This window comes from Rhinopithecus roxellana, chromosome 1, assembly GCF_007565055.1.
Source record: "Rhinopithecus roxellana isolate Shanxi Qingling chromosome 1, ASM756505v1, whole genome shotgun sequence".
NCBI classification, from domain to species: domain Eukaryota; kingdom Metazoa; phylum Chordata; class Mammalia; order Primates; family Cercopithecidae; genus Rhinopithecus; species Rhinopithecus roxellana.
Genome location: NC_044549.1, coordinates 1897600 through 1910852, shown reverse-complemented (window position 1 = coordinate 1910852; position 13253 = coordinate 1897600). Strand labels below are relative to the sequence as shown.

General features: G+C 33.7%; 1 protein-coding gene across 1 annotated transcript in view; it reads right to left on the bottom strand.

Annotated features, from left to right (window-relative positions):
- The window catches only part of ROBO2 (roundabout guidance receptor 2), a 615454-nt gene that overhangs the window by 114988 nt on the left and 487213 nt on the right, over positions 1-13253 (bottom strand). Inside the window, exons 6-7 of the mRNA XM_030939677.1 lie at positions 10544-10671; positions 5975-5986 (exon numbers count right to left, since the gene is read on the bottom strand). Coding sequence (XP_030795537.1) covers positions 5975-5986; positions 10544-10671 — 140 coding nt within the window. The remainder of the gene's footprint in view (positions 1-5974; positions 5987-10543; positions 10672-13253) is intronic.

The window sequence follows — 13253 nt, the reverse complement described above, 5'->3', positions numbered from 1 at the left end:
TATGCAGCAATAGAAAACGGACACACCTGAAAACCATCTTTATTATGAATCAGAGAGTATAAAGGAAGACGAGGAGAGAGTTCTATAGGAAAATGCACACAGCTCATAACTTAAAAAGGGTGATTCTGTATCACCAGGCCTAGTATAATACTGAGAAGAAAATAGTGTTTTTAGTAAGATATTAAAAACAACATTCCAAATAGGAGTTATTGAATTACCCTATTTCACATTTTCTCTTCTCCAAATATGCAAACTCTAGTCTTCAGAGCTAACTAGAAAATGAATAATCACACAGTAACCAAAACAGAATCTATGCAAAACAGAATTTAACACAAACTTGTGTATTAACTAAGCACTTATTTCATTCATGACAGAAAAGGAATGTAATTAATTAAAAAGAGACAAAGAACCTGTGTCTTCCAAGAATTACTCAAAGAAATGCAGAAACAATTTAAAATAAATACTTAGGCAGGCATAGTCTAAATGAAATTATATACAATGAAATCTCTCTTTTAAAAACTAAAAAAGGGGTACAAAAGCTAAAAGACAAGATAAAGAATTTCATATTAGAGCTTAACAAGAAAACAACAAAAAAACAGAAAACTTAGATTATATTTTAGAAATAAATACATAATGATTGCAATTTTAAAAGTTGGAGACATGGTATATTGTCATTGAGAAATATACAATATGAAATAAAAATGACTGAAATTATTATAGAGAAGTTGATAAATGTGAAATTGAGACTAAAGAAAGCCAATATAACTAACGTATTTGAAGAAATGAGAAAGTAAAACAGAAAAAAAAAATCAAAGATAAAACAGTTATTGAAGTAAAGCAAATTAAAGCATAGATGTGGCAGATTTAAGTGGCTCATTGCGTCCTAGAAATATTACATACAGGATGATCATAACCAAGATATAACTAAGCAAAGTTACTTGAAAGAAGGGACTACATGCATATTCATATGGTAAAAGAACATACCAGCCAAGAAAAAATTATATTTTTTGTAAGTTTCAGACTTCACTATAATACCATTCAATACCAAGACAATAGAACATTTTTACCAAGTTCTGAAAGGAAAAAAAAAAAAAGAAGTGTGAGAGTAATTTAAGACCTGGCCTCTCCTCCTGTTCGATGGACAGACATTGTCACGTACACAAGGCTAGAACCAGCTCAGCCTGAGAAGTAATCCACGCTTGTGTTTCACTTTAGAAATGAACATTAGCTTAAGATATTTTAAACATTTCACATTATGGAAACTCAGTTGGAATATAGAAGATAAAACAGAATGTCTTTTTTAAACCTACCATTTAATCAAAACATATGGAGCAACGGAAAGCGTGATGCTTAATAATAATTAAATGAGACTCTGCATAAAGTAGCTAATTAGTGCCAGGTGCAGGAAACATTAAGAGCTCTCAGGAGGGAGATGATTACCTCAGGTCATGGGGTAACAGCTTGTCCAAAGAAAAGGGATGCAAGAAATAAAAGTCTAGGTCTCCTTTCAAGGTACACTTAGAACAACTTTTGCAAAAAGTGCATCCAAACATGAAAAGGTTCATACACAATACCTTTTAAGTTTTCTGATTTTAATAAAACTGTGATAGTTCCAATATCAAATTATGTACAGCACATTATATTTTCCAAATTTCAAGTTCGGGTGGGAGATGGGGGCATCAAAATATCTGTTACATTATTCTTTAAGTAACGTCAGATTTACAGTTCATCTTGAATGAATTTTCCACTCACAAACCTTTTTTTTTTTTTTTTTTTTTGACTTCTTGGTGTTCTCAGAATAAACTGTTTTCAAACATGCTTTAACAAAACTTTGCTTCAACTCATAAAATGGAACTTTCTAAAATGGCATATTTAATTACTGTGGTTAAGCCACTGAAACATTAAAAAAAAAAAAAAAAGTCCCTATAGATTTCTGTCTAGAGTAGTGCCTGCTGCTTTTAAAAAATAATTTTTAAATGGTGAATTTTGCCAAAAAACATGTGTACTTCTTATTACTTCTAAATTCTTGTGTGGCCAATTCCATTCTTCCATCAAAAGGAAACATCCTTTCGGGTCACTAAGTTAGAAAATACTTAGAAGTTTCCATCAAGTTGTTTATTGTCAATTTGTTTTTGCTATTTTAAACAAGTTTCACGTGAAGTACTCGGCTTTCAGTTTCATCCTCCAGGCAATCAGCATCCAGCATATGGTACACAAGTTACCAAACGGGGCAGGACAGCTTCCTAAGCAAGGCAGCTGGTAGATTTGACAGTTCCTCTCCAAATCACTCGTCATGTTTTGAGTTGCTGCTAGGAAAAAATGTGTTGCCCATCTCCAAAATAGATGTTCTTTTCTATTTTTAAGCTCGAGAGAGGCTTCCAATAAAAAAATAAGACAGATGGGTATAGGAAGCAAGATATTTATCCCTATTTAGACCATTTTCTTCTGTCAGTTTCCTCATCAGAAGAGTTTTCCAAATAAACAAATGAATATTTCAGCAATTCATAGTTAACTACGTCCTATGATGTACTTTTCTTTTCATATAAAGAATGCCTTTGGAATAGTAAAACGTCGAAACCAAGAAAGGGCTTCTGAAGTTTTAATTATTAAAGTGATAGTTGCCCAGATTTTGTGGCAGCCGGCAAATATGAACATTAGATTAAAGAGCTCTTTTGGACCCATTGGTGACATTGCAGATGCGCAAGTGAAATCCGTAAAATGCTTTCCTCAATTGGCAAGTATATGAACGTCTGCTTTCAGTAATACCTCCCACACTAGGGCATCCTCTAAGTTCACCTAGAGGAAAACTCTAAATACAGGCCAGAGGTGTTTATTCCAACTGCAATTGCATAGAGTTGCAAATTCTTTAACGCAAATGTATCGCATAAGAGTCATCCATTTAGACAAAATTCTCAGTTTGGGGGTTTGTAATGATTTTTAAAGGGGGCTTCCCACACAGACCATCAAGAAGTTTCATCCAGTGAGTAATGTAGTGATGGTTCCTGAATCTCTAAGTATTCCAGAATCTGCAATGATTTCTAATTTTCATTCAAAAACTCTAGACACAAACTACGCTGTGAATTTTCTCTAAATGTTATACACTTGGCACATATTTCTTCACCTAATTTATATTGGAACTAAAAGCTGGTTTTTCTCCCCTTTCTGTGGTCTCTGCCTTGCAGAGTACCCTTTATGCTATTGCTAAGAGCTTCAAAGTTGAAAAACATGCTTTTTAGTGCATTAACAAATATAAATAATAATGTAGTTTTTCTACAATTTTAATATGTAATCATTATTTTACTTGACTTATACTTTTTGATCATACAATGAATGTTCAGATATCTATGTTCTTGAATTAAAATTGATGTAAGAAGTAGATACAAAAAAATGAGGTTAATTGCCTTATTATGTCTCTTTTTTGGTAATCCAATTAAAGCATATCGAACACTCAGTTTTTAAAATTAATAGTAGTTGTCAAGTTTAAAGTATAGTTCTTCATATTTCTGAACATTGTCATAAGTCATTTGAGATAGATTTATGAAATGACAGACTTCCCCAGAATAAAGTACAATGTGTCAAGAAGCTATTCTTTAGTTCCAGTCCAATGGGGATTTAAGAAGTCATTTCAAACAGGAATAAAAAATGGAAATAACTTTTGAAACATCTTGCAGATGACAGATACGTCTCAATACTCTGTGTATATCACATTTTGAAATCAATGTACTTTTTCCTATGTTTAAAGATTTTAAATATATTGGAAATTATTAACATGCTATTTATTCTATGTTCTGAAAATTTGTGAGATAATATAAATCAAGTGGTCATGGTATATTGGCATGAGATTTCTGTGTATAAAGATCTGCAATTTAAATGTGATTGTTCCTTTTCATTTGAAAAGTCATTAGCTTATAAGTACAACTGCTGCCAATGCAAAACCAACCTGTATTTTCTTTTTTTTGGCGGGGGGGGGGGGGGGACAGAGTCTGGCTCTGTGGCCCAGGCTGGAGTGAGCGGCGCCATCTTGGCTCCCTGCAAGCTCCGCCCCCCGGGTTCCCGCCATTCTCCTGGCTCAGCCTCCCCAGGAGCTGGGACCACAGGCGCCGCCACCTCGCCCGGCTAGTTTTTTTTTTTCTATTTTTTAGTAGAGACGAGGTTTCACCATGTTAGCCAGGATGGTCTCCATCTCCTGACCTCGTGATCCGCCCGTCTCGGCCTCCCAAAGTGCTGGGATTACAGGCGTGAGCCACCGCGCCCGGCCATAACATGCTTTCTTATTTGACACATAAATGAGTGAATTTCTGAACCTGAAAACTAGCTCACACATGTTGAGAAAAAGAAATCTGACAGAGAGGTCATGTAGTCTGCCATCAGCTCTTTCTTTGTCCATTGCTGCATCATCTTATTCTTTCTCATCCTTTTCTTAATTTTGTATGTAATTCAAAAGACACATAAAATTACCATTAATAGGAATCCTTACAAATACAAGAAAATAAGGCTTAAAAGCAATTACAATATATTCTTCAATTTTCAAACTTCAGTTGTACAAACCACAACTGATTTCCTCATTGCTTCAAAAAACATCCCACAGCTTATGTTTCAATTAATTGTGAGCCATAGCTTTATTTCAAAAATATTAAAATGTGAAGTAATGTCTCAGAAACTAGGCATACGATAGCTACCAACATTGACAGACAAAATGCCTTTTACATATAAAATAAATCATAAACTCAGTCCCCTCCTGCAACAGCTTTGATAAGTCAGTATTATTCTCTCCATTTTATAGAGGAGGTCACTGAGGATAAGGGATATTAAATTACTAATCAAAAGGGAGTATTGCTCAGAAACACTAGATCAGAAAGTCAGATTGGGAAACCAAAGTATATTTACCGTATTTGCTGACAGTGTAAAAACGTACTGTGTAACAATAAAGTCCATGACTGTTTCAACCAAAGGAGGAAAAAATGTGTGAGTCTGAACCAACATATCTATCAAGTGTCAATAACGTCAAGCCAGTACATTAAGAAAGCTTTTGAAGCTAGATGGACAATTTATAAAGCCCTCAAAATTGAATAAGTTGTTTTAAATATCTTTTGGTATATTGAAGAAGCAGTGTACTAAATTTGTTCACTCTTTCATCCATCCGTTTATGCATCCATCTATTCATTTACATGTAACACAATTACCAAAATTTATTTAAACATAGTTATTGGTGGATTAAACTAAAGCTTAAAAGAGACACAGAAAGCTTATTAAGTCAATGAATTGAAATATTTTATCTTCCAAATGTTTACAAATAATTACCACTTAAATATCTGCAAAAGCAAGCTGTCAACTTACTTTAATTTCACAAAGCCAAATGAAAAATAAGATATATTAAAACCACAAACACTAACTTTTCATGCCAAAGAACACAGTTCCACTCTCCCTCCCCCACTTAGGGTAAGCATGTACTTAAAGCGTTTTACTTAATTTTGTTTAAATAGGCATGCAGGCAATACATATGCAGCAGTTAAAAATATCCCTAAAATAATGGGACTCTGCGTAACTTAAAAGAAATGTGTGAAGTCGTAGAACTTTTTAATTTAATTCATAACTTTTTATCTTAACATCAAACATAACTAATAATTGATTATTTTACACATACAAAAAAGGATAGTGATGCTTTCTTATTGTACCCTAATACAATATATTTTTCTCCTATAAGAAAAGCTAGCAGTTCTTAAATATAAATCATTCATTTATTCTCTTACATAAAAATTGTTACCTACTTATTGCTATGTAGCAAAAGTCACTACAAAATTGTTTATCAATGTGATTAAAAAAAAAAACAGGAGAAACTTTTAGAGCAGACAGTCTCAAGTATTATTTTAACATGGGTAAAATAAATACATTCCACTCTGTCAAATCTTACTATGCATGAGTTATGAAGCACTGTGCAAAGCCATGCTTAGTGGATAGAAGGATGGCTACTTACCAACAGGGCGAGCTGTAGACATTACAATGGTGTGGTGAGAACATAAAAAAGAAATTAAAAAAAAGAAAGAAAAATTATCAGAATGCATGATGTGTAATGTTACATTTAAGTATGGACAATAGAGTGATTTCTATTCTCACAATTCAAGTATGACCAAGATGTCTGAGTCTAATAAAATTGAGAGTTATAAATATAATTCTAGGAAAATAATTACTTTGACTCCGAGGACTGACTATAAGCAATTTGAGAGATATTTTAGGTAAAGTCTTATCATCATCACTTACTATAGTTATTATTTCAAAGATCTTGAGTTAAACAGCCTTGTGTTACCCCAAAGTTAAAAACCTGATGAATATCACTATTCAAGTCACAGACTAGCAAATGTCATGTCAATAAAAGAAGCCCTCGCTGTCTGATTTAAATAGCAATTGGATTTTAAGCATGGTTAGTCAGAACCATTACCAGGACTGCAGGAAAGCCTCTGACGCTGCTTTTTAGTCAGTAATAAGTGAAGATCACATCACTTTTCATCCATGGACAGGGTGGATGAAAATATAACAAATAGGTTGGAACATCCTTAGAGATTTCAACTCAGTAGCTCCCTAACTACTGTTAAGCTTTTTCCTTCTTTTGGCAGAGGGCAGGAAACAATGACTGACAAGTTGATTCTTGTTCACACTGAGAACGGCTTTCAAACTGCTGCTTCAACAAATTATCATTTTTTTATTATACCATAACTTTCAATCACTAAAATCAGTGGTAATAGGCTGCCCCTGTTATTAATGCAAAGAAATTGTAAGAGATACACATGGGCTTCATAAACCTTTCCTTAAAAAGAATAACACTCTATCAGTTTAGATGGTAAACCATTTTATGCAAAAGCAATAGACAAATATTGTAAAACACGTGATCCCGTTATCCAAATGAAGAAACAATATGCTGAGTAGTATAGGAAATTTCATGAAATCTGATATTAAAAACAGAATTTTTTCAACAGTGTTTCGCCCATATCTCAGTAGATACAGTTCTAGCGCATATGTAATGCGACTCTGGAACGTATCAATGGCTTTGTGTTGATGATGGCTCTCTGGGCAAGATAGGAACCACCATTGAACACGTATTTACACATATTCACTTAGCAGATACATCATAATACTAGCTCTGTGCAATCCATAAACATAAAAACGTAGTTGTCTCTATGAGAGCCATGGTCTTACAATATTATTCACAATTAAAGCAGGAAGGATTCCAACAATAGGCAATAAGGCAATTGTAGCAGTGGTATGAGAAGCCTGCTGTAGTGGAACCCTAATGTGTCCTAACATACCTGGTGTGTTTGCTATAGCTAGAGGAAAAAGGGAGTAAGTCACCCAATGTACCATAATTTCTTTCTTTTTGCAGGGGAGTGGGGAGCAGAATACAAGATTAACTATCAAAAAGAGATAACAGAGTAACAATGTGAAGTTGTGGCTTGTTCTAACAGATGAAGTTTCTCTTACTTTTGCACTGGCAAAATGTCCAGTAGAAAAAGAACTTTTGTTCTTCATCTTTGAATTTGCACTTTTCAGCTTGCCATCTCAAGCTGAATTTCAAACATAATGTTTCCTTTAGAAATGAAAAGGCGTTTTGAGTGTAGGATATTAACAAAAGAAAAAAAAAAGAAACTGTGGTGAGAAATCATGTTTTAAAGAAATAAAATATATGTCTATCTTATTTTAGTATAGAATAATTCCAAAACGTTAAGGCTTTATTGCTCTAGAAACAATATTACTTTTCCAATGAGATCTTTATGCAAAGCAAATTTAAAAATTTAAAAATGAGAAAAATGTACTTGCAAATATGCAGTTTGTGTTGTCATTTTAAAGCCATTTAAAAAGTTTTATTAGTAATAAATTATTTGATTAGAATGAAAAGTCTAATCAAGGAGGTCTGTTGTTGACTGGCTTTATTTCTTCCTAATTTTACATTTGCCAAGTCAGCAAAGGGAGCTTCTTGATGTTCAGCCTCACTTTATAGTTTTTTTTTTAACCATATTTTTGAAATGGGAAACAACTGAGTAGATCTGTTTCAAATTTTGACAATCGACTCCCTTACATTTTCCCCAATTGGCTAATGTGAATGTTACGATAAAGTTTTAGCAGAAACATCACAGTACTTTTTTTTGTCCTTGTTACATTAGCAACATTTTATCCTGAAAAAAATCCAGCAGGTGGATGTTTTCAAAATCAGCAAATTAAACTAAACTGTGTCTCTGCATTAAATGGATGAAAATGGACATGGCCTCTTGGGTCAGTCGACCCTGTTCTAATAAAACAATCCAAAGAAAGGCTGCACATTTCATTTATGTGCATAGAAAAATTAGCAAAGAAAAAAAATAAGTCATAGATAACAGTGTTGTCTTTTTTTTTCCTGTTAATCTCTTAGCGGGAGAAAACCCAAATGCTTTTCCTAATGGTAAAAAATAAATGTTTTTAAACAGTATTTTACTCTATATTATATTGTGTTAAGGAGATCTTTTTAAACACAGTTTTTGAGGTTTCAGTCTTAGGTGATAAATACATACCACAAAGAATAAACACTCTAATCCATCTACAGGATACAGATTAGGGGAGAGGCCATTTAAGGTTTGCTGATTAAAAAAAAAAAAAAAAAAAAAAAAAACCCCTATTGAAAACAAACAATGTTTTCTATTAGTTTGGTAAGTTAGCTTCAGACATCCCCCACATAAGGAGCATGCTTTGTTAAATGAAATGTTAAGCCTGAAACTTTCAGCAAATTACGAAAACAATGAGCTGGGAAAGGTCTTAAGGCAAATAGACCACTTCAAGTCTCACTCGTCCAAGCATTCCAGCGTAAAAGAAACCCTGCTGCTTCGACCAGCAAACAGCTCCTCACGTTTTCTCACCATTCGTTTAGTCAGCAAATAGCTTTCCGGTGGGACATTTATTGGCTGGTTGTTTATTATTGTTTTCCATTTACTTTAGAAAAAGAAAACTTTGGGGATACTTCGGTCTAGTGAATTGTTTTTGCAATAAGCTGCCCAGCAAACATACGACAAACGTATGAAGTCATCCATGTAGAGTGTGGGTTAAATAAAGTGTGTTCATTGCCTTACAAAGGTTGTCAGATTTTCATCCTACATAATCCATATATATATCTATATATTCAATTCATATATGATCATAGTCCTTTATGACCTGTTAAGTAATGAAGACTGAAAATGTTTTTATGCAACTAGCTGTCAATTTTGTCTAAATATGTTTTGTATCTAAATTCACACTGGAATGTCCAGAGGAAAAAAAAAATGGATTCGGTGAAATAAGGATGGAGCAATTGAGTAGCATGAAAAGCACCAATATTTTTCCAGGTGTCCAAAGTGCCTGTCTCCTCATAATAACCTGGAGGTAATTGAGTTTTTCTTGATTTGAAGCCTAAATCATAAATCTGGCAAAAACCCTTTTTCTTACCACACAAAAAACGAACCTGAGAATCCCTGATACCTTTCCTGCAACTTCAAGCTTCTCCAAACCTTTTTCCTAACCTCCTGAAACCTTCTGGGAGCAAAGCTGCACAAGGGTCAGAGGTATGACTAAGTGGGGTAAGATGTCACTGAGACTTGGAAGAAAGCATGCAGCCAATCACTTTACCACGAAGGATGAGAGAAGGAGGCACATTTAGCAGTGGGAGAAAGGACGTGCCTGCCTATCTTTGTTGGATTTTCTATGAGTGTGAATGACGCCATGGGTAATGTCTATTTCAAGAGTAAGTGTAAGTGTCCACTTGGTACTACTTGGTACCTCGGACTATACAATTTACCTCACGTGATAAACAAGTTCCACTGAAAAGATGGTTCACTTATTCTAGTGCACTGTAAAGTTAAGTAATGCTTTCTTTCGCTTATAAGCAATTCCAGTGAGTCTATAAATGAACGTTATTCCATGACTGAGGAAGTGCATGACACCCAGAAAGTGCAAGTTATTACAAGAGCAGCACTGACTATTTCAATTATTTAAGGCCAATGAACTTCACAAATCAGTCTCTAAATCAGATTATCTCAAGTCTGGAGAGTGCCTCTGTGTTCATTTTCAGCTTTGGAAGCATTGCTAGTTTTTTTCAGATTGCTGTTTTGAATGCCGACATTAAAAAGAACTTCAAAACAGTATGCTACTAGTATAAAGTGACAAAGTGACAAACTAGAAAACAGAAAACATGAGAGTACCTTCGAAACTGATGACATTTAAAAGCAGTAAGTAGCTGAAAGCAACGGAAATGGAAAGAGTAGTATAGATCTTTTCTGTTTTTAAGATTTACTTTTAAGTCATATAAACTATTAACTTTAAACCACATAAGCAATTTACTAAATAAGAATTAATCCTTTTAAATTATCATCACGTGGAACCAAATAATGAAAATAATTTTATTTCAATTAATGATAGAGAGGACACAAAATCTAGGCATTTTAGTACAACAAAAGAGCATAATTCATTATTTTGATTGTAAGTTCACTTACCAATTTAACCAAATACTAGTGTCCTGGTTCAATTATCTTTGACATCTTAAACCTCTTACCTCGGACGGTGAGCGTAGCAGAGGCCTCCATTTTTCCAACCCGATTCTCAGCAATGCACATATAGGTGCCTTCATCTGTACTCACGGTCTTTTTAATTCTTAGTGTGTAATCATCTTTGATGTCATACCTGTGTAGAATATGAACTGGTTTTATTACATAGTATTCGCTATATGGATAATAACATGAAGTAGTCATCTTCCTTTTTCTTTTTAAACTGTATTTTACCTAAACACAAATACATACACACACAAATCAGCCATAAAGTGCAATTACTTAGATTAAAGGTATTGCTAATAAAATCGATTTCATATCTGATCTTCAGCTGCTTGTCAGTTACCTATACTTCACATACGTATACAATTCTTTCCACTGCACGACGATCACAGGCATAATTAGCACTTTGACCTTTATTTGGTAGCTCTTGACTACTAACGAAAATAGATACGATCTCAGTTTCTTGGTGAATTATATTTTATTAGTTTGTCAGTCACACTGTGTTCAATAATACAATTTATTTTTAGGCACCTTGGATATTACAGAGCTGAAATACGTTAAAGAACAAAATTTTTCTCTTATTTGTTGGCAAATCGACAAAATGGGCATTAGGTAAAAGAATTAAGGGTGCGTAATCAATTTTTAAATAAGGAATATTAACTCCTGAAACATCAGCATGCCTTGGAGTGATTTTTGGAAACGCACATATTCAGCTTTTCACGTGCATTTATGGTTTTACCTCCACTTCATTAATGAAGCAGACTAACACAGTGGGTCAGAAAACATAACACCAAAAATTTGGGAGTACTTGCATGAAAATATATTCTTATTTAATTCTAAGAAATTATAATTACACAAACTAGATAATCCAGCTATCATTTTTTTCACATGTGACATTTCCTCCTGATATTTACCAGTGGTTTTTATTTCAAACACACATTTTGCAATAGTTTCTGGTTGGCCACCTTGCTTCTCTTCCTCATATATACCACAGTTAGATCCATGTTTCCAAAATATCATTTTAATTGGTCCTGTCTGCTCAAAACGAGCTGTGATTTCCTATTGTTTTCAGGACAAACACAAACATTCTAGGCTTGCATTTAAAACGACCATAACCAGATGTCTTCTACTTCTAGCTTTAGCTAGAAGAATAACCCAGCTTAACTTTATTAGAGGCTAAGGCATGAATTAATATAGTCCTCATTTATAGACCTCGGCATGAAAAAAAGCATTGTCTATATACCAATCATGCCAACTAAACTTAACTACCCTTACTCTTCCATCCTTTAATTATCATGGTTACTTTTCTGTCTGCGTGCTTTGCCTTAAAATTCTGCTTATTAAATATGTCATAAGTGGTTAGGGAAAAAACTTATCCACTACTTTCTTATCCACTCCCTTCATTGTGAAGCCATCCATTACCATACTATAAAAATCTAATTAGTCCCTTTTTGAAAACTTACTGCTGCAGAAATAATTCTGCACTTAGTTACATTTTGTATTGTTATCTATTTTGATGAAGGCAGAGATCTTGTCTGCTTCACTCACTGCAATATCCATACTCCAAACATAGAGTTTTTAACATCCAGTAGCATAATCAAATGGTTAAGAGCACAGGCTCACGAGCAAAATGGCCAGAGTTGTATTCATGGACTTGGCTTCTTCACATGCTTGCAAGGGTTGACAATATCCTTACATTTTCTGGGTCTCTATTTCCTCATTAGCAAAATAAGTGCTAAAGATAACATCTATGGAGTGAGTGTGAGCTTTAAATAACATATAAAGTACTTAAAACAGGCACACAAAAAGCACAATACATGTTCGCTATTATTATTCCACCTACTAGGTGCTCAAGAAACACTGGTGGTGAATACATGATACATATCTTGTTTTCTGCTGATATAAAGGCCAACTGTGAATGGCATCAAGACTCCAAATGACTTTACCCATGTATTTATAGTCAAGAGCAATACTAGGCTAAAATACATAAAAGAGTATAGTACAGATAAACACTTTCTGCTTAACTTTGCCAGTGAAAATGTGAGAAAAACAATTATTTTGATAATGGCTTCAGAAAAGTTACTGGTGATGTATTTAATGTCTAATAAAAATAATCTTTTCTACAGTTAGCCTATGTACTGCATGACATGCTTAGCTGTAAGATAGAAACATTTAAACACTGTGTTTTGCAGACATTTCCAATTCATCTAAAAAGTTGAATTATTGACTACTGTTTAGCTATTGATTCTTGCTGTGTGACTTGCAGAAGTCTCTACATTGTCCTATAGCTGAACTTTTTCAAGAGCTAAAAGAGGGGAGATAAACTTAATGGTCTAAAAAGTTTTCTCTGGATCACTACATATGTGAAGCCATGATTCCAAGTCAATAAAATATATCTACATTGTACATTATTACTGATTTGTCATTGAGAAAAAAATTGTATGTTACCTCAGTTTAAAAAAAAAAAAATGATTGTACACATTGTACGGAGTATCCTCAAAACCTTTTTCTGAATTAGAAATTGTCATTTTATAGATAAGAAAACTGACACTTAGGCAAATAAAATGACCTCCTCAAAGTCATGTTATTAATAAATAGAAAACCCAGAATTAAAACCCTGACTCTGAATGTGTCACTTTCTCATTCTATGTGTACTTCTCTGCAAGTAAATAGTTTAATTTTAAAATGCTAACAACACAGTAAGACACATAACTA